General features: G+C 43.7%; 1 protein-coding gene and 1 long non-coding RNA gene across 6 annotated transcripts in view; both read left to right on the forward strand.

The window, feature by feature from the left end:
* The window catches only part of Prdm2 (PR/SET domain 2), a 112,532-nt gene that overhangs the window by 54,049 nt on the left and 31,958 nt on the right, over nt 1–26,525 (forward strand). For 4 of the 5 annotated variants that reach the window (XM_052718892.1, XM_052718895.1, XM_052718893.1 and 1 more), the window contains 2 exons: nt 450–576; nt 23,188–23,298. In XM_052718892.1, the coding sequence (XP_052574852.1) occupies nt 450–576; nt 23,188–23,298 (238 nt within the window). Of the gene's footprint in view, nt 1–449; nt 577–19,151; nt 19,208–23,187; nt 23,299–26,525 lie in introns of those variants that run through there. The other variant, XM_052718896.1, reaches the window with a different exon arrangement.
* On the forward strand, nt 3,743–19,212 carry LOC128097973 (uncharacterized). Its single transcript, XR_008214030.1, has 2 exons — nt 3,743–3,846; nt 19,152–19,212. It is a non-coding gene; the product is annotated as an uncharacterized LOC128097973 (long non-coding RNA).

Consider the following 26,525-nt stretch of genomic DNA (forward strand, 5'->3'; position numbering starts at 1 on the left):
CTCATCCACTCGAATTTCATGGGCAAAATGGTTTATTTTCTCTCTTTGGTGGGTGGCATGAGGTTTGGAGCTAGCTGTAAGAATCTGGTGATGGAGGCTGAGCACTAGCCCCAGATCAGGCGGTACACGCACTCCTGCGATCCTCCGTGACAAGCTGCCAGGTCCTCCTGCTTGCCCTGAGTGTCCTGCCTTGGCCCTGCCAGGCAATGAGTTTTCTGCTAGCGGAGGCCGCGGCTCCTCCTCCTGTCCGGGCGCGCGCCCCAGGGCCCGCCTCCTCCCTGCGCGCTCCCTGGCCGCGCCTCCTCTCCGTGCGCGCCCACGGCGGCGGCGGCGCCCTCCCGACAGCTGTTTGCGGTCGGCGAGCCGCTGCTGCCCGTCGCCGTGCTGCGCCGCCCCCGTCAACAACCGCCTCTCTGATAGGTTCACACCTTGTCTCGTCTCTTCTGTAGCCAATCGCGCCTGGCGAGGAGCTCCTGGTCTGGTACAATGGGGAAGACAACCCCGAGATAGCAGCTGCGATTGAGGAAGAGCGAGCCAGCGCCCGGAGCAAGCGGAGCTCTCCGAAGAGCCGCAGAGGTAGGAATCGCCGCCGCCGCTGGGCCCGGGCCGCACCCGCGCGGGCGTACGGATTGAAGGCCGGGCGTCGCCCCTGGCGTCGCCGTGACCTTTTCCGGGCTCGGCCCGCGGTCCCCGCCCGGCCCGCTGCTGAATCACGGCGATCTCGGCGCGCTAGGGCTGTTTGGGAACTTGCGCCGGAGCGCCCGCGCGGCGGGAAGTGCGCGTGCGGCCGCCAAGTGCGGGCCCGGCCCTGCTCCCGGAATCGGGCCGGCCGCGCCGCGAGGGAGGGCCGCCCGCGCCTTCCGGCTCCGCTGACAGCCCAGGACCCGGCAGAGGAGGGAGACGGGAAGGGAGAGCCGGACCTGGGAGAGACAAAGATGGGGTGCACCGGGGGCCGAGGGCGGTGGGCTGCCGCACAGGATATGTTGGGCTTTGTGGAAGTTAAGGAGGCTTGCTGTGCCCTCAATTTTTACAGTTCTGTGATAAACGATGTTTTGAACAGAAGGTAGAATGTAGTCACACTTATAAAAGGGAGAGGATAATTTGTGGGTAGGAAAATAGTTTGGATAGCTATATCATATTTCCAGCTGGCATGCAGATACGTCGCTGGAATATTTTTACGAAAAACTTTAACGCGAATTTGGGAATCTCTTACTGAGCCTAGTTTGAAAACAGGCCAAGACACGATACAGTCGTTTTTATTAAAACAAGAACATTGGTTTTTTTTGGGGGGGGTTTAGTTTTTAGTTTTTTTGCTCTTCTCTTAGATCTTAGTAAATTTTTGTAATCCTCACAAGCCCGTTCTTTTCCCAGAACATTGCAAAGTATGTTGTGGGAGTGAGGCTATAAATAAAAGCATAAACGTGGTTTTGGAAAACTTTCAAGCAATATTTGATGAGCTCATTGTGACTTTTCAATTTCTTATTCTTTGTGTTTCACGGGAAAGTGAAATGGGCTCACCCAAGGATGGCTGGTGGGCTACTTGTTGACTACATTTTTCTGTTTATTGACGGAGATTTACTTGCTGCTTTAGGTCATTAAATACTTTGATTCTGGGTCAGATGACAAGAGTCTAGAAAATTCCAGCCTTCCCCCCAAGTGTTTTAACTGTGTATTGAGATTTCTTTGGGCTAAGGCTTAACATTTTGTTTCCACTCCATTATTTGACTGGTTTCTATACTTATGTACATTTTGTTTGTAAGCAGAATTCATGTTACCAGCCTTCCTAGATAAACTACGACTTGTGGAGTCCAAAAATTAGGCGTCCTGGGGACTTTCTTCCTGTGCCACTAAACTTAATCCTGACATTAATCAGATCTGTAACTTGATGGCATTCTCACTGTGCTTCGTGGTGAACTTTGGTGTGTGTTTAGAACCTGTTTCATTACTTTTTCTTTAGTTACTCCTTACTGTTCTTTGCAGTTAGTTCAATGTGGAGGAAAACCCTGGAATTAATCTTACTGTTTTTATAGTGATACACAGATTTACACATTTCGTGGCTAGCTTGCTGGTTTTTAGAGTGTTTGGTAAACCATATTTCTTACTGCCCCATTATTATTTTGATAAAGAGTCTGGACGGCAGACAGCTCACTGAATCCTTCTTGAGCTTTAATTAAAAGACTTGCATGAAGCTCATGCTTAGAACTTGTAGCCATTCTGCTTTGGGCAGCTTCCTTCAGAAGAGAGTTTAGTGAATCAAACTTTCTTAGCTATGCTGTGAAGTCTGACTTAACAACTTGTAAGGCCTGAAGGCAGAACTTCTTATTGTTAACTCAGGATGACTTTAGGCATTTCAATAATAGCTTCTTTGGCAGTGGTGTCAGAGAGAATCAGAATAAATTGATTCAGAGGCAGTGTTGATTATTTGTTGGGGACATACAACTGACTGGTAGATTGACATTGGGCATAACCTCGTACTGTTGAGACAAAGGACTGGATTCTTCACAGTTCTGGACCCCAGCTCCTTTGCATGACAGCTGTTATGCCCACATCTGTGTGTTGCATGAGGAACCTTTTAGAACTCATCAGATTGTTGGTGGATCGTAAGGACTGTTGAGTGTATTGGGTAATGAAAAGCCCTGGTTCCCATGTCTGTGACAAACTGGCACCCTCTCTCTTCTTTTCCCTCTTTCTGACACTAATGTCTGTTAAGCCTTGCCATATGCTGGACTTCCCGGGTAGTTGTGCTGTTCCTTGGTGAACAGAACGGCAGCAGTCATTCCCCTAGCCTGAAACCTAGACCTGGGGAGAGAGGGTAGGTGCATCAGTAAGGCCGGGATCAGCGCTTGGGTGGCCGGCAGGTAGTGGCCCTCATTAAACACTCAAACAATGTATAAAGAAAGAACAGTACATAATGCTTTGAGAAGACAGTTCATATTGTCCCTGAACAAGGAGCTTGCAATTTTCCCATGGTCACAGATGTGCAGGGACTAGGTATTTTTACTAGAATTTTTAAAGTTCTCAGCTTTGTGTTTCTACTGAATCACATACATGTATGAGCAGCCTCTGTAAGGTTGAATGTCAGAAATGCCTCGGATGGGACAGATTAAATAAAGCTTTCAGGTAGAAAGTGGGAGGGTTAGTGTTGGCTGTCTCCAGCTGTTGTATAATCTATAATGCAGTAGAGAAAAGGCCATGTTTAGAATTTTTACCACTTTCTTGATTCCTGTCCCCTATTCATAACTGAGAATTGAAACTGAGTGTGCTAGCCATAAGTCATGAGTGTTGGTGAATCTTTCTCTGCTTGTTAGTGGCACTGGAGGTGAAACCTAGGGTCTCTAGTGTTAATGAGCAAGCGCTGTGCCACCGCACTAAACCCAGTTCTGGTAATGCTTTTCTGAAACTGACTGCGGTAGCAGTGTGTGTAGAGAGCCCTACCTGAAGGAGTGTGGTGGTACTGTGTTCTCCAAAATAGTGCACCCTAATAAACTTATCTGGGGTCAGAGACAGAACAGCCACTAGATACAAAGGCTAGAAAATGGTGGCACTCACACCTTTAATCCTAGCATTCCAGAGGCAGAAATCCCTCTGGATCTCTGTGAGTTCAAGGCCACATTGGAAACAGCCAGGCATGGTGACACACGCCTTTAATCCCAAGAAGTGAGCCTTTAATCCCAGGGAGTGATGGCAGAAAGGCAAGATATATAAGGTATGAAGACCAGGAACTAGAAGCATTTGGCTGGTTAAGCTTTTAGGCTTTTGAGCAGCACAGTTCAGCTGAGATCCATTTGGATGAGGACACAGAGGCTTCCAGTCTGAGGAAACAGGATCAGCTGAGAAGTTGGCGAGGTGAGGAAGCTGTGGTTTGTTCTGCTTCTCTGATCTTCCAGCATTCACCCCAATACCTCCTCCAGGTTTGATTTTATTAGTAAGACCATTTAAGATTCCTGCTACAAAGGAGCAACAGTAGCATTACACAGATGGGCTTGGTGGAAGGGATGGGAAACATGAGAGACACCTAGGTCTACCAGGTGTGGGACCGTGGGCAATCTTGACACTGCTCAGAGGTACACTTTGCCAGCTTTAAATGGGGGCTTGGGAAGCCACTTGAGCTCTAGTAATTTAACTTCTTGTCACTGTGAGGAACAAGGGAGTTAACAAAAGGAGGGGTGTTTTCTGAAGCTTGAAGACACTTGGAAACTACAAGTATCAATCCTAGTATGGGTTTCTTGTTGAGGATGTACTGCATTTGTGACTCCTTCAGCCAGTGGATGTTTATGACCACCAAAGAGAAGCTCTGTATACGCCCTGGCTTCTTCCCCATTATCCTCACTAGGCTCAGCCTCACTCTCCCATTCACCCTTATTAGAGGCCTCTCTAACCCACTGACCTCACTGTTCCAGCAGGTTAGCAGAGAAGAGTTATTTATAGAAGTCCCTTGGATGGGACCTGAAAGCTGGATGGTAAAGAAGACTAAGTCTGTAGCCCATAACCGGCTGCACAGGATATGTTCCTTAAGGTCAGGAGATTCGGTCATTCATTTGATAACATCATCTAGTTATCTATTTGGCTTTCAACTACCACATGACATTTACATTATGGTCAGTATTCAGAAGGAAATGGCTTCATCCTGTCTCCAAATAGAATTGTTCAAATGAAAACTCTTGGTATAATGAAGAACACTCAAGTGTTTTGAAATCAAGCATATTTGACATTCTTTCCCAAAGGTGCTGAACAGCTCCGATTAGGTTAGGTTAGCAAAGCTGAAAAGTTCCACACCAGAGAACTCAGTTCAGGGAGGGGTGTGAATAGATGAGAGAAGGTTCCTGCTCTCAGAGGGACTTTAGAATAATGGACCATCGGCTGTTGATGAGCAAGGCTTAGTAACATCAGTGTCGGTGAGAAGTAGGTGGGGTGTGGCACAACTGTTGTCAGGGTCTTCCTGCACATGTGTCATAAGTGACATGAAGCTCTGGGGACTGAGGACTCTAGGTAGAGGAGCTGCATATGGTCTAGGGAGCTTGGCTTACATAGAGGCCCATTCCAGAATTGAGGAACTCAGCTCGGTACATGGCTGTATTGGCCTCTTTCCTGCCAGGCACCATGTATGGCTTGGTTGCAGAGATTCAGGAGATGGCTAGACACCAGCTCTGTGAAGTTCCTAGTCTCCATGATTGCAACCAAGTGCAAGCTAAACTAGGTGTCTGTACTTGATGTGGGTCAGCAGAGGCTGACCTTTGAGGCTCCCCAATCATCATGGGAAGGATCTTGAGAAAAAGCAAGGCATGAGTTTTCCCTGCGAAGGATATGGGGTCACAGGAAACTGTTAGGCATGTAGGAAATGTACAGAAGGAAGGGTCTGATGATGGTACTCTGCCTCCTGAACAGAGACTTATAGACTTCTGAGCCCCCTACCAGAGTGCCCTCTAACCCAGCATTTGTGGAGTGGTTTGTCCTAGCTTCAGATGAAGAATGGGCACTTCTCAGGCAAGAGTTAGGGACTTGTTTGAGATTACTCTGCTTATGGATATCAACTTGAGCAGGGGCTGGGGGTGAGGTGGGAAGGTGTCTATGCTTTTGTAAAGCAGTAATAAAAGGATTTGAAGTTAGCATTCACAAGTACATGTTATAAAAGCAGAAAACAGGTGGGCTTCCATGGAGTGATCTCTTGGTCCCTTCTAGCAATTGGCAGCTCTGTTTCAGATTCCTTTGCTGGAGCTGAGTGACAGAGGCCTGGTTATGGTGCTGGAGGATGATGGTTGATAGGCCCTAAACCTCTTGGTGCCTTGTAGGCAGTTCTTATGTTCATAGACTTAACTGGGCCCTCACCTGTTTACCAGTGTGGAGCAGGACTTCTGGGGGCCAGAGGCAGGGTTCCTGTGCTCATGGCTTCAGGCTTGTCATGTTGGGTCCAGTGGGCTGTCTTGTGTATGGTTGTATGGTGGGTCTTAACATTTGTGTCTTCTGAAGCCCTGGCTGCCGTCCATCTGAGAGATGCCTGTGCTGAGCATTGCATGTCTTGCCCACCTTTGCTGCTGTGGGCTGTGTTCAAATGCTGAGTATGGTTTCAGTTAAGCTTTTTCACCAAGAGGGAGAAAACTTCTGTTACTTTTTCTAATTCTACTTGGGCCATCACTGAGATACTCCAGATTTAGGCTAAACATTGAAAAATGTTTGTTTCTGTGCCTTTGATTCTACGTTATATGTAACCTTGTGTACAATTGTGTGGTTTAACTAGACTTTTCTAAACTGTTCTTCACAAGTGTATTTTCTCTGTTTATGTGCATGTGTCTATGCACATGCACATACATGCCAGGAGGTGCAGTAGGGGTGGAGGTCAGAACACTTTGTAGAGGAGCCAGTTCTCCACTTCAGTGTGGGTTCTGGGGTGAACTCGGGTTGTCAGGCTTGAGAGCAAGTGCATTTACCTGCTGAGCCGTCCTGCTCTCTAGCCCAGAATCTTACTTAATATATGAAAAACTATTTGAGACATCTGATTGAATGGATTAGGAGCTGTGCCATGTGCTGTGATTTGTCTATAGGTAAATTGTAAGGTTTGATTATAATTGCATTTTCTAGAAGGTAAAATAATAAGGCCCTTATAATGAATTCAAATTAGTTTTTTTTAATCTGATTATAACTTGAATGTTAAAACACAATATGAACACTAGGTTCTGTGCTTAAATAACTGATTTTTAAGTTGGTTTTAAAGCTAGCTGTGCTTCTCTATCCCAGGCAGTTTCTCATTCCAGTTCACAGATGGTGTTTAGATATGGGAACTCAATGTTCCCAAGCATGGCAGAAAGGAGGGTGTGGTTTTATATTTGAAGTTGCCTCTAAGGAAAGCAGGAGCCAGGTGTAGTAGTGTATGCCCTTAATTCTAGCACTTGGGAGGCAGAGACTGGTGATGGATCTCTTGAGTTCGAGGCCAGCCTAATCTAAAGAGAGTTCCAGGACATAGAGAGACCCTGTCTCAATAAACATACAAACAAATAAAGAAAAATAAAGAAAGTGGGAATTGGCTGGGTGGGAAGAGAGCACACTTTGGGGGTTAGCCATCAATAGGCACATCTTTGAGTGAAGACTTCAGAGCGGAAAGCTAGCAATTCAGGTTAACTGGCCTGGTGCTGTGTAATTTGGATTCCCTACGTGTAGCCCATGCTGCCAGAAACAGGTTCAGTTTGGTTTTTATTAACATTAATAGTTTAGGGGAATTTATGGTACAGAAGCAAGAGCCATATGAAAATGTTTGTGCTTTCTCTAAGTGAAAAAGATAATACTGAAAGCAGCCGTTCCTTTTTGTTGTTCTGACCAAACCAGTTTGATGCTTTGCAAACCTTCCCTGCTGAATTAATTAATTAGGTGAGTTTTGATACAGACATATGTCAGGATTTGACACTTATTTCCGTATCATGCCATGTGATGCATCACTTGTACTACTGCCGACAGTGACAACAGTTACGATTGTTTCCTAGCACTGTGCTTGCTTGGTATTGCATATGCACTATTACCAATAGCCCTGCAAAAAGGATCTTTATTCTCACCAAAGAAACTGCTGCTCCTGTGCCCACATTTGTGCTGTTAGTGGCTCTGCCTTGCCTAAGCCCAATTTTCACCCACAGTGTTTCTGAATAGAAAAGGCTCACAGTGAACATCGATGTGCTATTAGCTTTGCCGATTAGCCAAGGTGAATTGGGCTACTTATTCTCTGTATGAAACTAGATGTGAAGACAGTGCTTGACTTAACATCTTTGGTGTAGAAAGCAAAGTTAGAATGAAAGCTGATGGCAGAGTTTATCTCAGCTCTGAGAGGTTATGAGTCAAACTAGATTCATACATTCTTTTTTTTTTGTTTTTTTGTTTTTCGAGACAGGGTTTCTTTGTGTAGCTTTGCGCCTTTCCTGGAACGTGCACTGTAGCCCAGGCTGGCCTTGAACGCACAGAGATCCACCTGGCTCTGCCTCCCGAGTGTTGGGATTAAAGGTGTGCGCCACCACTGCCTGGCTAGATTCATTCTTTTGAGTGTCTTAAATTAAACAGTTTAAAGACTACTTCTAGATTACTTCTATCGGCGTATTTGCCAGGGTGGGATTTTTGAATATTTTGTATTATCTTGATATCAGTCATGAAACCACAAGAGCAGAGTAAGAACCTGCTGTCCTTCTCACTTCCTTGCCTCTTGGATAGAGTTTGCAGAGGGGCCCAGCCTGGGACCCTCATTTTTGTCTTACTGTTACTGATGGATTCAAGGAAGAATTGTGTTTAGTTTCCTCTTCTGCAGCACTCTTGAGGTCTTGCCACTGTTCCACTGATCATGTGTTCTTGAAAGTTTGCTTAGGTTGAAGATTAAGGATCATGAACATGCTTTAATATACAGTGGAAAATTAAATGTAGAAACTCATTTAGTGCAGTTCTGATTTCTGTTGTGGCTGTAGCAGAAGGAAGTGATGCTTGCTAGTTTCCTTCCCTGTCTTAGGGTGAGCTAAGTGTTCTGGTTTTTGTTTGTTTTGTTTGAATGTTTATTTGTGAGGGATAGCCTCTTGTATTTCACTTTGCCTGCTTGGAACAAGTGTGAGCTATTTTGAAGTGGCACCTCCAGAGGTCTGGCTTGCTGATGCAGCCGTGCCTGACTCATTCTGTAGGAAAGGCAGGAAAGGGGACTTAGTAGGAAGAGTTGCTCCAACCTGTCCTGGGCATGACCCCCTCCCCCTTTCCATTCCTTCTTTCTCTTTCTTTTCTCTTTCCTTGCCTTCCCTCTTCTGGACTTCTCATGTAGTCCAGACTGGATTTTAAACTTCTGATCTGCCTCCACCTCCTAAGTGCTGGGATGGGATTATAGGCATGTGCTATTAGACCTGGATGAACTGCAGTGGTAATTGAATTGTCTTAAGGAGCGCTGAAGTTCATTTTCATTTCATCATTATGTTTATCCTACAGTAGATTCTACTTGTTTGTTTGTTGTTGGTTTTGTTGTTGTTGTTGTTTTGTGTGTGTGTTTGTCTTTTGAGACAGAGTTTCTCTGTGTAGCTTTGGGGCCTGTCTACTCACTCTGTAGATCAGACTGGCCTCGAACTCACACAGATCCATCTGCCTCTGCTTCCCGAGTGCTGGGATTAAAAGCGTGCCCCACCACTGCCCAGCTGATTCTATTTGTTTTTGAAGATGATCTCCCTGTGTGGTTTATGCTGGTTTTGAGCTCCAGATCCTTCTGTCACTGTCTCCCAGTTGTTGTGATCCCAGTGTGTACCACTGTCCAGTAATTAAAAAAAATTAAATTCATGTGTCTGTATGCATGTTTTGTTTGTTTGGAGCACTGGAGCTTGGACTCAGATCAGGCCTAGACACCCTGATATACTTTACCAAACCACTGAGCTACTGCATCGTCATGGCCTGTCATACAGTAGAGTCTATTTTTTTCCAACTTTAATTTGGAATACAATGTGATAAATGTGAATTTGGGAGCTTTGGCTGAGAATATTCAGTTCTCCCTGTAGGGTCAGGTAGCTAATGCCTGACCCTGTGGCAAATATGCCTGATGGGCAGGGTGCAGAGCTAGCTTAGTAATATTTGCATTCAGTTTCCAAACACCTTAAACATTTCCTTTCTGTTCTTTTCTCCAGAAGTTCTGAGGAAGTGATTTTACTTACAGTGTCAAGAAGCAGTGCATATGTTCAGCCCTAGGAGAACATGAGTAGGAGACTAGAGAACTCTGGGGGCTCTGAAGCACTGATTATAGCTGTTAGTTATTTCCAAATCTGGTATCATTTGGAAATTTCAAAAGATCTTTTGGCTCACTGTGTATCCCATACTGGCCTTGAACTTGAAATCCTCTTCCATCTCCCATCCCCTACAGTGCAGGGGTTTAAGGTGTGTAATGCCATTTTTGGCTTCAAAGGATTTCTTGATGGAAATTTTAATAATCAGCTGATGAATGGATAGTTATCTTATATGTTATATACTCAGCGTACTACAACATTTGTTTTGAATGTACAGGAATATACTTTCAGAGGCAAGACGTTTATGATAAAACAATGATATTGTGTGAGTGTGGTATATAAAAATTCTCCAGTTTCTGAAATGAGATGGAGTCTTTGCTTACATGATACTTTGGACATTTTCAAGCTTGTATTACTAGTTTTATGGTGTTAGCTTGACCAAGACTAGTTTCACATTTAATGAATGAGCTCCATGTTAAGCAGAGGATTGTCTCTGCTTTGGTTAAAAGGGAAATCTTTCCTCCTGTGTTTATAATCTCACCTCTTGGGCTGCAGTCTTTTGTAGGTTTCTTGACATCACATGCCACAAAAAAATGAAGGCAAACTGGTTTGTTTGCCTGCATTTAGATCTAAGAACAGTATTACAAGCATTGTTTGAAGTTGTAGTTGAGAATGGACAACAATTCAATTTCTGGGCCTTATTTTTACTGTTTGCCTTCCCAGGTTTTTTCATTTTCTTGCCAGTTTGAGGTGTTAGAAAATGCCTTTCTGGGCCTGCTAGCTGTTTATATTTTTAATCTGGGATTACCAGAGCCTCTTTCTCTCTGGGATAGAGTGACTGCTGGCTAAAAGCTGAAGTCCAAAGTCTAGGAGAAAAATGAGGGTTTCACTCTGCTCCTGCTCCTTGAAGGGTCTTTTGTTGTTAATGCTGACAGGGGCAGGGGGCAGTGTGGAGACTGTCCATGAATGGGTAGGTTTGTACTGTTGGTGGCCCTGGTGGTCAGTCAGTCTTTAGAGTGATTTCTCTAATATGGGACAACTTTTTGGCCTGTTTCCACAGACTAGATTGTGCAGTTCACAGTGATATCCACACCTGGACCACAAAAAGGAGGATCAGGCTGTCATTAGCTACAGTTGCTTGGCTTTTTTCTTTTTAAGGATCCCAAATTCCATATGTACTCATCATTAGGAATTTTACCAGCAGCTACATGAACTATCCCAGGAAATATCTTTTCCTTGTTAGTTGAGTTATAAGACTGATGATAAGATGGAGTTCAAATGTAAAACTTGAGTATCTATTTACAGCTACAATTGCATCAAAACAGTAAATTGAGGAATTGAAGATTAATGTAAACTATTCTGTATGCTAAGGTAGTAAATTCATAGTTGTAGTAGAGTGTAGATAATATTAGATCATGTGTAGTTTACTCTGTTTCTAGTTAAGCTTTGGGGAAACAAAGTCCTATACATCTCATGAGTAATTGTCAAAAGTACATGAAATTGTCCCTCTTTCAATATCTGTGTTAAAGAATGACATGGATCTTTTCTTGTTGCTGTTTTTTATCCTAAGCCAAGATACTGCATTGTACCCACAGGATTCACTGTTAGTTACTTCCTTGAGTACAAATCAATTAATACTTTGCAAAGGGATAACTTTTTAAAATTGAGTCCAAAATATGTGTGTGTGTGTGTGTGTGTGTGTGTGTGTGTGTGTGTGTGTGTGTGTTAGGTGGAGAGGGGAAGGGAAAGTTGCAGACTTACACCTCAAGTGTTAAATGTGTGAAGCTTGGATTGTTTTGCAGCGAGTGAGAATAGTATACCTAGACTTGAAATCCAGGCCAGATTGATTTCTTGCTTTAGTATCAAAGTTGCTTTCCATGTTTTTGCCTTTAGTTTATGCTTCTGTAAAATGGGGTAAAATGAACTGGCTGTGATAGCTCATGCCACCTGAACCAGTCTAGGCTACAAAGTGAGAGCCCTTCTTTGCTGGTTGCTATGCATCTTTGGTTTATTCCATAGTAATGGAGGTACTAGCACAATTCATTCTGTGGGGACTGTTAGTCCTTGGGCTAACCAGTAAAAATCTAAGAAGTCAACTTTCAACATTTTCTAGATTTAGAAATCTTCGTGTTTTTGCTTTGGAGATGCAGAGTTAAAAAGATTTAATTAGGCAAGCGTTACTAGCTCTCTTGTGGCCTGGAAGAATCTCCAGACCGCCTCCAAAGCTGCCTTGCTGCACTTGTTCCTGAAACTCACTCACCTGGGCTGATGGAGCTGATCAGATGATCTGTGGCGTTTGATGTGTTGCACATACCTGCTCTTCACTGGCTTGTTGGAATGGAGGCTTGTCATCTTTCTTTGTCCCACGCTGTGTAGTTCATACCACTCCTGGATGCTGTGTGTTTTAACCAGATTTTATGTGTTTGACATTTTGGATGAAGTTTAGATACATTTTCCCAGAAATCATTAGTCATGAAAGTAACTGTGGAAACATTTCAGATTTCTTTGTGCTCTTTATGGGGTGAAGTTAGGAAAAAGCAAGAGTGTAAAGAACCACTTTCTTAGAAGTTACTAATGAAGTTGGGTTTGAGGGGCGCAAATGGATTTGACAGTTCTGAGAAGTTAGAGACTAAATACACAGTGCTTGCATGCACTTAAAACCTGACTCCAGTAAGAGGAGGCCCAGACCTTAGTGCGGACTACAAAATGTGATTATGCCCAATGTGACTAACTTCACAGAGGGGCCTTAGGTTTTCCAAGGGGTTCAAGATATCCTTCACTAAAGATTAAAAACAACTAATGTGTGTATGTTTAATTAAAACATCAACAAAACAGCTTAGGTTGAGGGCCAGAGAGGCAGCTCAGCAGGAAAAAGTGCTGACGACTTTAGTTCCATCCCTGGAACCACATGGTGAAAAGAGCACCAGCTCCCCAAAGTTGTCCTCTAGCTTCCACACACACTTGCGTACACGCATGCATGCACGCATGCACACACTAAAATAAATGTAAAACGCATGTTCAGATTTGGAAAAAACAAACAACAGATTAAAGATTTGTTTACAGTAACAAAGTCCATAAGTGTAGACTGTACTTGAATCTAATACTTGTAAAGATAGAATGTACTTGTAGCTCATATTGGTAATGCATTGGCATGCATTGATGGAGCATTAATGAGTAATGGGATTCTTTTTCTCTCCTGCTGCATTAGACTCGTACAGGTTAGGTTCATGTAAAACTAATGAACAAAACAAATGCCTGATGGAGAAATTTGCTAGAGAATGCATAAGAAGAAACAGAGGCTGTCAACCAACTAAGTGTGGGGAATTTCATGTTTTGTTGAGTACCTTTTACAGATGGTTCTGTTCACAGGGTCTGCCAGGCAACACTGAGAGGCTTCCTCTGTATGCTTGATCTTGCTTGCCCCTCGGTGTCAGTGTCAGCTTGTTAGACCACCAACATGTACCCAGGTGGTTCTCATTTGTTTGCAACAGGGTTATTTCTTATTTCTCAGATCATGGCCCAGGGCTGTGGTGCAGTACTTTCATGTAGGTTTGGGGTTTCTTTTGCTGAAGACCTATTTGATTTAGTGTACTCCCTTGATTTATGTTAGTTCTTTGAAGAGGAGATGTATGACCTTGCACATGAGGCAGATCTCCTGGGAACAGGTGAGATGAGGGACTGGGTTGAGAATGAGAGAGACCCTTTTCCTCAGCTGTGAGCACTGGCCTTGGAGGCCCCCATGCTCTGAACCTGATTCTGACAAGCCTTCATCTTAGTCTTACTCCTGTTCTTGGGAATAGCACTCTTTTACCCTCCTGAATTGGCAGAATAAGAAACATCTGTTGACAAAGTGGTAGGATAATCCCTGAAGAGCAGTGCTGAGTTATGATGTAGTGTTTACTCAGTGCTGGAGCCTGTTGGGAATCCGGGGTCTGCTGGAGGTGGGTAGCTGTGGGTGCTGCTGTGACTTGGAGCTACTTACCTTGCCTTATCTGGTCTGGACTCTCGGCCCTTTTCTTCAGCCCCTACTTCCTTCCCTTCCCTCCTGTGTCTGTCCTTCTCCCTCCAGCCAACCCTTCCCTTTTCCTTCTCAATGAAATACAAATACTTTTGAACAACTTTTCTACACATTTGGCTTTTTGTTATCAGTAGGTCTTTTTGCGGAGGACTCTAACTTCCTTCATGGAAGATCTCTCAATAGTAATATATCTGTATTTTTTTTTTGTGTGTGTGTGTGTGTGGCTTCTAATAGTGTCCTGTAGCTCAGAGCACCCAAGAAAACCATAAAAATGTCTCTCTACCATTGCATTAGAACCTTTATGCAGTGAAGAAAAAGCAGAGAAAAGGTCTTTTAAACTTACAAAGAACAAGCTTGTGCTGATTTCCTGGTGCATCTGAGAATAGATGGGTTATTAAATGAATGAGAACAACTCTGGTTTTAGGTGGAGACCTATAGGAAAAGTTTGGAACTGAGTTTCAATGTATTCTATAATCTGAAAATAGTTATGAGGAGTGTCCAATGCTTTGTCTTGCTGAGGTTGAAGGACTGCATAGCAGTGCTGAGATGAGGGTGGCCAAGGTTCCTGTTGGAGCAGTGATGTGCCGTTCTTTAGTTGTGATAGGGTACCGTGCAGGCATGAGGGCAGCTCGATGATAGCGAACATGCCAGAGATAGGATCGGGTCGATGAGCAGTAATGCTGTGGTATTATTGCAGTTGGACTAGAACAAAGTGCCTTCCTTACTCCATAGTAGGGCCATGAGATGAAGTGGTTTTGTGTTTCTGTAAGGGATCCTGTGTCTGTAGCCCTCTAGCTAAATGTAGCAGATCCACTTGCCTACTTGGAGAGTTTTAGAAAATGCAAATAAAGGCTAGTTAACGTTACTCTCACCATAGCTGACTGCCAAGATCAGAACCCTCTTTAATATCAATAAGCACTCAACATGATCGTTTTAATGTGGATATTTTATTTAAATAATGGTGGGTGTAATAACTAGAGAACGGTGAAACAACAGAGGATATAGAGTGTGTATGTCTGTATGAAAGGAGGAAACAGTTGTTTGAAGTTCTGTTACACACAAGAAGCTACAGGTTACACACCTGAGGGTCAATGAGGTGATTTGAAGACTTAAGCAATTCTGGCTGTTTAATGCTACATTATACTTTGAGTTCCATTTAAATCTCTGTAGCTGTCTTGTGGACTTAATATTTCTGAGGATAGAGAGTTTTATTCTGAGCAGTTTTGTTGGGTATACAAGTAGGAGGGAGAAAACAGATAATTTGTTCAAAATGGAAAGTAGAGATTTTTGCCAAAGGGTGAAAAATGGTGTATGTTAATTTTACTCACAGAAGTGTTAATTTTATCTCATTAATTTTGCTTTTGTGTGCATTTCATTTTTGAAAGTCACCCATACATAAATTTTTCGGTCGTAGAGAACACAGGTAGGGAAAATAGACCTTTCTCTACATCACTAGGTGCCACCTTCCAGTGTCTTGATGTGTGTATCCTGAGGTCACTTAACATTTACATTTATGATTACTGTAGACTTTTTTGTCATAAGGTCTGAACACATTCTATTTTTGTCATAAATGCCAAGAATGAATTTTAAGTGTTGTATTTTGTCTCAGTTATGTCTAAATTTATTTCTAAAATATTTTAAAGTAAATTTGTAGTTAATTCATCAAAGGATAGTATTGTAAAATTTAGCATGAGCTCTAAGAGGCCTTTTACCAATTATGGAGGATACAGCCTTCCCTGGTGGTTTGGGGTTTCAGGTACCTGGAATGCACACTACTCTGGGGCTGTCAGTGCTCTTTGTCTGCTGTGGGAACAGACTCAGACTTAAACCCTGAATGTTTCACTTTGGAACTGGAGCTACAGGTGGCTGTGAGTCACCTGGTGGGTGCTGGGAATTGAACCCTGCTCCTCTAGAAGAGCAGCCAGTGCTCTTAACTGCTGAGCCATCTCTCCAGCCTCAAGTTCTTTGCTTTTTAATTGACCAGTTGCTTTCCATATGTTTTTAGATTGGACATCCATTTTCACTCATAAAGGCTTTTTGAAAAACTAGGAGAGGAAACCTCTAATTAAGTTATAAGGCAGAACAGGCTAGCAACTTAGCTTAGATTTCAGAGATATTTTAATTAGCCTCTAAAATATTTTTTCTTATACCATAGAACTTTAAAGATTCTAAAGAGAAAGGAAAGGAAACTTGATGTTTTCTTAATTTAAATTTGCTGGTTTGTTTGGGGAGCTCTTTCTCGAAATTGGAATTCAAAGCCACTGTATAAATTGTTTTTTTTCCCCCCTGTTTTTAGAAAAATTAAAAGCAAAGATAAGATTGTTGCTGTGTCCATCAGCCTGTGTGGAAGTGGGGCAGCCTGAAGTGCCACCCAGGCTCTACAGCAGCCCCCTGGTAGGAGCAGGGTCTCATCAGGAGTTTACACAGCAGAACTGAGGCTGCTGGAGGGTTTCTTCCCGTTGTTCTGTTGGAATCGAGTTCAGAGTCCTGTTTAATACACAGAACAACTTAAAACCGTGAAGGTTGTATTTTTATTATTTGCCTCAGTGTTGACAGACAGCTCTTTTTAAACTTAGCTGTAGAAAGAAGGTGTGATTGTGCCAAAGTAACTTAGCAATGTTTTACTCTCAGGGAAATTTTGGAGTTCTTTTAAGGGAAAAATCTGAGAAATGTGTAGCATGTTACTTTCATTTCTATGAAATGGAAAACGGCCCAGACTCTTATCATTGTCAAGCTGCTAGGTAGACTGACAGGACCTCTTCCCTGGTGACTACTTGTCAACTTGTCATGGCCACTTTTGACCTTGTTACCAGGGCCAGAGTGTGATGCTTGGTGACCTTTCCAGCAGCCCTTCTGGGTACAGTGTCTCAGACAGTGGTCTCCATCAGTCCTGCCATCTCAGTTTCCTGATTCTCCCTTGAGTAGCTTTTGGTGGCCTGCAGGCACACAGCTCCTGCAGTGGCTGGGATTCTTGGTGGAGAGAGAACTTAGCTTCGAGTGTTCCCATATGCACTGGAGAGCACTGAACCACCTTCAGTGGTTGGTACTTTGTCTCCTCCTGCCCCTACTGCCTCACATAACTCTGGCTCTTTGAGGTGTCAACACCGCCATTACCTCTTTATTCTTTGACCTCATTAACACAATCAAAAGGGGCTTTAGCTTTTAAAAATCTTACTGGAGCATGTACTTTGTGTTTTTTCCCAGTTAAACCTTTTATCTGGTTTTTGGAACCTAAGCTTGTATCTCAGCCATATCCTGAGTGCTCATCAGTCCATAGCCAGCTTTTCCTTACAAAAATGTGGGAAAAAAAGGTATAATGAACTTAAGAGCTGTAATGAATCGCTCACACTTTGCCTGAGATATAGAAGGAGTCATTATGTCTCATTTTTAAGAGTGAAATTAGGACTTGGAAAATGTCATTGACAGGCCTCCTGGAACACAGGATGAAGGAGAGAATTGGTGGGAGTTGAAGTTCCAGATTGGGTACTGACTTGTGATGTGACTTGTGATGTGTTGGGACTTGAGGCAGTCCATATAATAATGTAAAGTTTAGAGCTGGGCAGTCTTCCGAGTTCTCCTGTTCCAGGGTGTTATGGTGGTTCTCACCTTTTTTTTTTTTTTTTTTTTGGTTTTTCGAGACAGGGTTTCTCTGTAGTTTTGTGCCTTTCCTGGAACTCACTTTGTAGACCAGGCTGGCCTCGAACTCACAGAGATCCTCCTGCCTCTGCCTCCCGAGTGCTGGGATTAAAGGCATGCGCCACCACCGCCCGGCTGGTTCTCATCTTTTTGCTACAAGCAGCTCAGCTTCTCCCATGCCCATCTCCCGTGGCGTGTTCACTGAGCCTCTGTTCCCCTCATCCTAGCTCTGGGTGTTTGTTGGAGTCTTTCTGCAGCCTGTTGTGAAAGCAGTGTTCCAGTCTTCCGATTTCCTCAGGGGCAGAAGAAAGGAGGACAGAAGGGGCAGGGGAGGGGGTGGAGATTCTGGATGGTAATGCTATGAGACCGGGAAGAGGAACCCTAAGGATGGAAGATCGTGTTACCCTACTATCTTCAGAAGGAGAGCACAAGACAAATGAAGAAATGCTGAACTTGAAAATATGATGTTAGTGATAACCATGGGAAATGGATTTTGTTGGAGTGGTAGGGACAGAAGTTGCTGAGAGGCTGGGCTGGCTGAATGGTAAGGACTAGAGGCAGCAGACAGCCCAGTTTGATGGCCTCTCTTGATACTGTTCAGGGCCGCTCAGACCTTCAGTGACCTTTCATGGCAAAGTGTAGAGTCTCAGGGGCAGTCCTGACTGTCTAAATTAGAGTCACTGTGTATCCGAGGATGGTGTGAAAGATCCATGGGCCTGGCTTCTGTGCTGCCTTAATTCTGTTGATACTGAAGAGATGGCTAGCTCCCCAGTGAGGAGGCAGCACACAGGGAGAGTTCCATGTAGCTCTAAATTTAGTTCATGTAAATCACTATATGCACGAACTTCACTGTTTTGCTGAATTTTTAATGTTGCTTGATTAGACCTGGAATTTTCTTTGCTGCCTGAACATTTTTAAGTGAAACATTATTCTGTAGAGTTTCTTGTTGTTTGTCTAGTTTATTTGACTAGTAGAACATAGTCCAGATCTGGGTTAAATTATTCATGTGCTGCCTTAAGCAATTTTGATTTTGTAACTCCCACTCTGGGTACTAGCAGTGTAAGGCTGTCTGTTGTCTAAAAGAAAGCAGCCATTACAGCTGCTGAGTGTCTTTATATGGCAGCTGTTTGACTAGAAAGGCCTGTTTCCTTGGTGAATCATGTTTGTTGAGAGCAGAGTTCTGTGTGGTTGACTGATAGTTTGTGACGTAAGGTAAAATGAAAATGAAAGAGTGCTTCCTTCCACCTTGACTGCTGTCCTTATGCTGAGTGTGTAGGAGCTTCTTCATCTATCAGGCTAGCAATGGATGCCAAGAATGGAGTGTGCTGACTGAGCCCTCCCTGAGCTTAGCAGGTGGCAGCCAGAGAAAGAGCACTTTGAGTAGTGCTGTCGTCACTGATTCTGGCTCCTGAATCTAATCCCATCTCTGATCTGTGGGGGTCTCTATGAAATTGGAGGCATGGGTTGGTACTGTGAGGTCTAGAGGAATGGCCCATAGTGGTGTGGCATGGTGTCATATAACATAGGCATGGTAAGGGCCTGACAGTAAGCCTAATACATTGATCCTAACTGCAGCAACTAAGGACATAGAAATGGCTTTTTGCGGGGTGGTGGTGGTGTATGAGAGTCTTGATATAGTAGATAATTGCTCTTTGCCTTCTTTTCTTCGTCTTTATGTGCACATTCCTTCCCCTCAACACATCAGGTGTTGTCCCTCATGCTATTCTTGTGGTCATTTCCATTTTGCTTTCCTCATGTTTCATTCCTGTATCTTTCTTGTCTAGACCAAGTGGAGCAGCCAGCTGGCAGTAGCGCCATGTAGGACCCTGCAGAACCCCTGGTAAGTGCACTTGTGTACTTGCCAGCCACCCAGTGGTTCCTCTTGCTTCAAAGATAGAAGCTACAAGTCCTCTGTTCCCTTGAGGAAAGTTCTGATAGGTTATTTCGTTTTCTCTTGTAATCTCTTCTAACGTAGCAGACAGAAATCAAGTACCTGGAAAGAACTTTCCTGATTAAGGAAATGTGGAAGATCCCCATCTGTCCAACAGTATTGGTTTTGTATTGACAAGTGGGAGCAGAATTTGTTTTCTGTCATAGATGTACTTGTTCCTCAGGGGTCAAAGCTTTCAGTTTCTCCCACAAAATTGCACTCTAATGGGACAGGCATGTAGCTTTTTTGGTAGCCCCTTCATCTCTAGTCAGAGGGCCTCAGGAGAAGTCTCTTGATAAATGGTTCTGATTGAGAAAATTTAGATGTATCAGTCTTAGCTCCATGAACAAATAATAGTCTTACTAGATTCCTGTTGCCACATAATCCATTGTTGTTCACTAAGTTACCTTGGTGGTATCATTTCTTCATCTATAGAATTGTTGTATTAGTGTTATTCTAAGAACTTACCATAATTTTTAATAAATATATAGGCCACAGATTTCCTGTACGTCTGTTGTGACCTCAAATCTAATACATTGGTATAGTCTAGAGCTCTGACATTTGAGATCTCCCCACAGAGAACAAGGGAGATTTCACTGTGTTCTGAGATTTAGGTTGTCACATTGGGAAAGGGGGCATTGTTCCTGGATCTTGTGGGTAGAGCACCCCTGCCCACTACATGATGCAATGAAATATATTGTGGTGAATCATCAGCCTTCACAACAGAATTGTGGGACTGGGAGTGTCATTTGTGCTATGCTTTAGAAGCCAGGCTAACTGTTCTGTTTGTGCCTGTGGTGTGCTCTTGTTTATCCTCAGAAGAAGATACAGGAGTTGCTCATCCTGATGTGGTCTGTCCTCACAATGGATTGCATTTCCATGGCTGTGGCTTTGCTGTAAATACCTGCAGAAAACAGGGACTAGAAAACAAACTAATTTGTTGATTAGGAGCCCAGAAAGGGACATATGGTGTGAACTAGCTGTTGTAGTGGTGTTTTGTTTTGTTTTTTTAAGGCAAGGAATACAATGTAAATAGTGTTTGTCTTTCACATACTTTTAAGCAGCTACATTTGGAGTATATCACACTGCATGTTTTATTATAATCGAATATTTAATGTTTTGTTTCCATTTGCCTGGTATGCTTCATGTTGCTACTTGGGCATGGTACAGCACTTGGGTTGTAGAAAATCTTTGAATTGCCTTGGCAAGGTATCATGGTCAACAGATTGACACCTGTTTTTCTAGAAACTCTTACAATATGCCTTTATTTCTAATGTATCTGATGATTATTGCAGAGGCCATGTTTAGATTACTGTTCTCTATTTGAAGACCTGTAGACAGTTAAGTAAAGGGTCCTATTTCTTGGCCTGCTTGAGGACATGGGGTAGTACTGACGGTGCTTAGAAAAACATGTGGTTTTGATTTAGGAACCACATCTCTGTATCTGACTTTTGAGTGCAGAGTCTGGAGGTTTTGCTGCTGGCCTTGTGATGCTGGAGCAGTTCCACTGCACCATAGCGTCAGATTGTCATTTGTGCATGCGTGCATGTGCGTGGCATGCATTTTGTTTGCAGTTACTAATCTCATTCAGACTGAACATCACACACAGGAAGGACATAGACACCGAAGGTGAGGGACTGTTGAAAGGGAAAAGGATCCAGATTCTGTTCCACACAGATCCTTCAAGAGTCTTTGTCAGCAGTTAACAGGGTTAGATTAAGCAGTGTAAAGTCAATACAGGGGAGTCCAAAGAGCCTCCCTCACTCTGTGGAAGGTGCCTGTGTGTTCCCTAGACTAGCACTGTAAGGGCAAGACAGGGGAGTCTTGAGGGGCCTCCTTCTGTGGAAGGTGCCTATGTGTCTGACTCCTGTGGTGCCGATTAGTATGATTCTTCACCTGGAGATGGAATCAACCATTGCCATGATCCTCTCTGCCCTGTGACTTCTAGCCATACCCGAGTGGAGGTGCTTCTGATCATGTGTGCTTGTGTTCCAAGCCTCTTTAACTGCAGGTGGAAAAGAACACGTGGGCATACTGTCAGGAGTTTCTAACCGTATAGTTGTAAGAACAGCCCCTCTGCCCCCCAATTTAAAAAGACAAAAACTAGGGCTGGAGAGATGGCTCCAAAACCAAAAATTAAGCATGATTCCTTACTGGCTAAAGATCTGGGCACTTAAAATGATATTTTAGGATTGTCCTTTTGAAGACTGACAAATTAAATGACTTGTTTTGCGTAGTTTGTTTTCTTGTTATAGCTGTTAAAATTTTATCAAAATATTTTTAGTTAGTATTTTATATTATAGCTGATTTCTGTACTTTTAATCTAATGATCTTTTCAGTTATGCCATTTTGAGTTTTTGACATTAGTTTTCATCAGTTGTCTTTATTCTTCCTATGATTGTCTGAGACTATCAGAATGTGATTTCTCTCTTCCGGAGTGATGAGTGGTTTCTTGTCTGTCTTTTTTTTTTTTTTTTCTTTTGGAGACAAGGTTTCTCCGTGTAGTTTTGGTGCCTGTCCTGGATCTCTCTGTAGACCAGGCTAGCCTCAACTCACAGAGATCCACCTGGCTCTGCCTCCTGAGTGCTGCGATTAAAGGTGTGTGCCACGCGCGCGCGCGCCCCCCCCCCCCCCCCCCCCCCCCCCCGCCCCGCCCCGCTCTTGTCTGTCTTTAGCTGAGGTGAACATAAAGGTGGTAGAAGGCTTGTTTAGGAAAAGCAGGGAAACATGGGGGTTTTTGGGATGGGGTAGGGAGGGGTGGGGAGGGGAAGGGAAGGGAGAGGAAGGGTTGAGAGGGGCGGGGTAGGTAGGAGGACAGTGCCAGAAGAGAAGGGAGTGTTTGGTAAGGGACTTGAGACTCACCTGGATCTCATGGCCAGTTTGGGGTCAGTCCTTCAGGACCAGACCTGCAGTGTACTCTGCTGTGTTCCTTTGGGGATTCAGTTCATTGCTGTAGCTTCTCAGGAGATGTCATGTTTGAATCTATTTTTATAGAAATAATATATATAAGGAAATATGTTTGAGCCATATTTATCCTTCATAATGCAGTACAATGCAATGTCTACTACTGTGTGTGTGTGTGTGTGTGTGTGTGTGTGTGTGTGTGTGTGTGTGTGTGTGTGTGTGGTTTTTTGAGACAGTCTTTCTCTGTGTAGCTTTGCTCCTTTCCTGGAACTCACTTGGTAGCCCAGGCTGGCTTCGAACTCACAGAGATCCACCTGCCTCTGCCTCCCAAGTGCTGGGATTAAAGGCGTGCACCACCACTGCCCGGCCTACAATGTCTACTTCTAAAGTAGAAGTTGCAGTTAGGGATTATCCTAGCTTAACCAATAGGTTATCTTAATAAAAAGGTTCTAAGTTATACCTTATTGTTTCTCTCTAATATGCCTTTGCCTATATTATATGATTTCAAACTTTGGTGATTCTGAAGTTTCTTTTGTATCATTATTTTTGTTGTTGTGTTTGAGACAGGGACAGGGTTTCTCTGTGTAGCCCCGCTGTCCTGGAACTTGCTCTGTAGACCAGGCTGACCTTGAAATCAGAGGTCTGCCTGCCTCTGCTTCCCAACTACTGGGATTAAAGGTGTTCCCCCGGGCGGCCCCCCCCCCCACCCCCCCTTACTAAATTTTTGAGAATGCATTGTTCATTAATTGAATAGCTGTTACAGCTGTGACACTGAGGACTAAGCATCTAAAAGTGTAGGACTTAGGAATTTCTTTTTTTCTCTGACAGATTTGATGGTATTTACAGTCAGTCATCCATTCCTTTCTTTAGAAATCCAAAATGATAAAATTGCCTACAAATACAGTTTACTTTGCTTCGGTTAATAATTATCTCTAAGATCAGAGTGATGTGAATGAATGAGTAAATAAATACATGCTGTCTTTCAGGAAAGAAGAAATCCCAAGAGAATAAAAACAAAGGCATCAGAACCCAGGCCACACAGCTGAAGGCAAGTGAGCCCGACCCTACCTTTGCAAACATGAGAGGCTCTGCAGAAGGTAAGTGATGAGATCTTGGTGATCTAGGTATGTGTTTTTACTTCATCCATTCTTTTGTCTTCTGGCTTGCCCACCTGAGAAGTGGCCAAGAACTAGAGAGGGCTCAAATAGCAAGAAAGCCGTCTTGAGTTTAGTGTAGAAACTGAACTTTCCACACCCCACCTCTTCCATATTTGGGACTCTTATGTGTCTTCTCAGTTTGATACAGGCAAATTCACATAGAGACAGGAGCTTGCCCAAGAGTTGTTCATTGTAACATAGACAAGCAGATTTCAGAATACAGGCTTGTGACTCGTGCAAGAAACATTTGTGTGTGGGGAAGGGGTAGGTATTGGGGCTATCAATATCTTGAATGCCTTTTATGGTCACTTATTTGCCCTGTTGGTGATGACAACGCTCAAAAGAATCACAATTTTTATGCCCTCTTGTGACTCAGGAAAGGATGGGTTCATTGTGTACATGGCCTTCAGGGTGACCGAGGGAATCAGGTAGGAGGTCAGTGTGATTTTTAAACAGAAGGAATTAACTGGAAGGAAGGGAGCTTCCCTCCATCCCGAAACCTCCCTTTGTGCTTTACACAGTGGGGGAAGTGAGATGAGTTCAATATAACGTTTGCCTCCTGAGAGCAAACTTTGCTAAGACGTTTGTTTGAACAATACAAAAATTGCTAAAGAATTTTTATTTAAAAGTAGAGTTTGAAAATGTAAGAGGTCCCTTTAGTAAGTCAAGAGTTATTGTTCCCTGCTGAGCCATTAAACCATGAAAGAGACACTTGATGCTGAGGCCCAGTGTTTGGTACTGCTGGTCAGTCTGAGGGTCACTCTGCCTAGTGTAGCTGCTGACCCAAGGTCTTCCAGCCCTTATGTTTGAAAGCCCAAGAAGACAGAAAGCATTAGGAATGTTGAGAACCACTGCTTTAGATAGTGTCAAACCAGATTGATCATCAATTGTAGACCCTTTTAAAAACTAAGGAAACCACAGATTATCACAGAAAACAAATTCTAGAAAGACCTTTTTGAGCCATGGAAATAGATTCCTGTTGTCCCATGTTGACTTTGGTCCAGTGTTCTGGGTGCTTGTTAAAAATATCTGAGAGCTCATTTAAAATGTGTTACTAACATTATTGATGGCTCTTCCGGCTTGTTGAGAGCACACGGAAAATAGGAAATGTGTCTAAGGGAGAGAAGGCTGATTTCTATTTAGAAACAGGAGCCTATTGCTAAGGAGGTAGCAGCAGATGGGAGAAGTAGGACCTCTGTTTCTAGGACATAGCAAGAGGGCTGATGCCTACGTGGTTAAGTGAACTTTTGTTCTTACCTTTGTATTTGCAGAGCTTGTAGCATTTGGGCACTCTTTAGCATTTCCTTTCGCCAGTGGTCCCTGTCTGTGGACAGCCTGCTGTATCCCGACAGTTGGACCGCTCTTTCCTGCCTCTGTCATAGCCTATTGTCCAACAGCACCATTCCTGCCTTGGTCTCAGCATTCAGGAAAGTCTTTTTCTCAGTTTCTTCATCCATCCCATAGTTGAGTATCCCAGATGATTCTGCATCCAGATGCTTTCTGTCCCTCATTTTGATTGCCCTCTGTTGCTCTTCCCTCTCCATCCTTGATCCTTATGAACTTTGGGTTTAGCCTGCATAGCATACTTCACACCACGTATGGCCATTAGTTTATTACAGGATAGTTGCTTGCTTGCTGTGTGTGGCTTCTGCCAGAGGAAAACTTGTACTTGGTAATGATTTTATCCTGCTGTAAACTTGGGATGTGTGTAGGAGGTAGGGCTAAGGGTCCTGACAGTCTGGTGTGACTCATGCTGTCTATTGTGCGTGCTCCATGGGGATCTGTCAGGAAACTTGAAGAGTTGGCCAGTTTACTTGGTGTAGAGAAATTGTAGCTCTGCCTCTTTTGCAGAGTTTTCTGAATTCTGAGGGTGACTATGGGAGAGGGGCTGAATTCAATAGCATAGCAGTTGGTCCTTCTTATTGGGCAGGTGACATTGTGGACCACCCTACCAGCATTCATCCTGCATCTTCCTCTTAGCTCTGATCTGGAAGAGTCTTCTGTTCTCTTCCATCCACAAGTCCTATATTTATAGAGAACCTTGAAAGAGCTCCCAACATTCCTTCCTTTCCCTTCCCTTTGAGAATTTGTCCTCACTGTTCTGTTGTGGCTGTTGTCTTGGTCACCAGACCTCCCTGTTGGCAAATGGAGCATACCCCAGTTTTAGTCCTTTATTTACCCAGCATCCTGCAGCTCTGGACTGAGCAGACCACTCCTTCCTTGTGACTTGTTTCTTGACCTAAAGGTCATTCCTCACTCTCAGTCCTAGTTTGTGTTCTGTTGCCGTGATAAAACAATGACCAGAAAGCACCTTAGGGGAAGAAACAGTTGATTTGGCTTATGGGTTATGGCCCATTAATGAGGGAAGCCGAGGCAGGAACTGAAGCAGAGACCATGGAGGAACACTGCTTATTAGATTGCTTCAAGGCTCAAATTCAGCTACATTGTTTTATTCAACCTGGGATTACATGCCCAGGGCTTGCCCTGCCCACAGTAGACTGGCCCCTCCACCATCAACCATCAATCAAGAAAATGCCCCACAGACATGCCTATAGGCTAATATACTGGAGGCACTTCCCCGTTGATGTTCCTTTTTTCTAGGTAGGTCAAGCTCACAGAGACATTAGCCATAACACCCTCTCAGTGTCTGGGATATAGTCCTTCCTTGCCTGTCCACTTTCTAGGTAGTCTAAAGTTCATTGCTCATTAAACTCTCTCCCCTGAGGACTTGGGTATAGGCAGGTGTCCCAGCCTCTGTGTTGACCTCAAGATTCTTATGAAATTCTACTTAATATCTTCAGTGGGACAACTATATTACCATACCCTAAACTTTAGTTCATCCTAAGTATGCTCATGATTTCTCTCTGTCACATGTCTACACGTGTACATAGATATCCCTGCTCTTCCTGTAGTCACTGTGGGTTGGTAAGCCGGATTATTGCAGTTTCCTGCAGTCTTCTGGCTTCTCATTACAGCCAGTTAATAAGCACATTTTTGTCAGCTTCATTTTCCAAATACAAGTACCCAGGGTCTGATTACTTCCACCCCCTTCCCCATCCTACTACCTGCATGTCACCGTCCTGCACCTCTCCTAGAGCAATGAGCTCTTCTTACCACCTCCCTCCCTTACCCACCTAGGTTTTCCATTTTCCTTCCAGTGAGCAACC

Source organism: Peromyscus californicus, unplaced genomic scaffold (genome assembly GCF_007827085.1).
Source record: "Peromyscus californicus insignis strain IS unplaced genomic scaffold, ASM782708v3 Scaffold_5__1_contigs__length_169319896, whole genome shotgun sequence".
Classification (NCBI taxonomy): domain Eukaryota; kingdom Metazoa; phylum Chordata; class Mammalia; order Rodentia; family Cricetidae; genus Peromyscus; species Peromyscus californicus.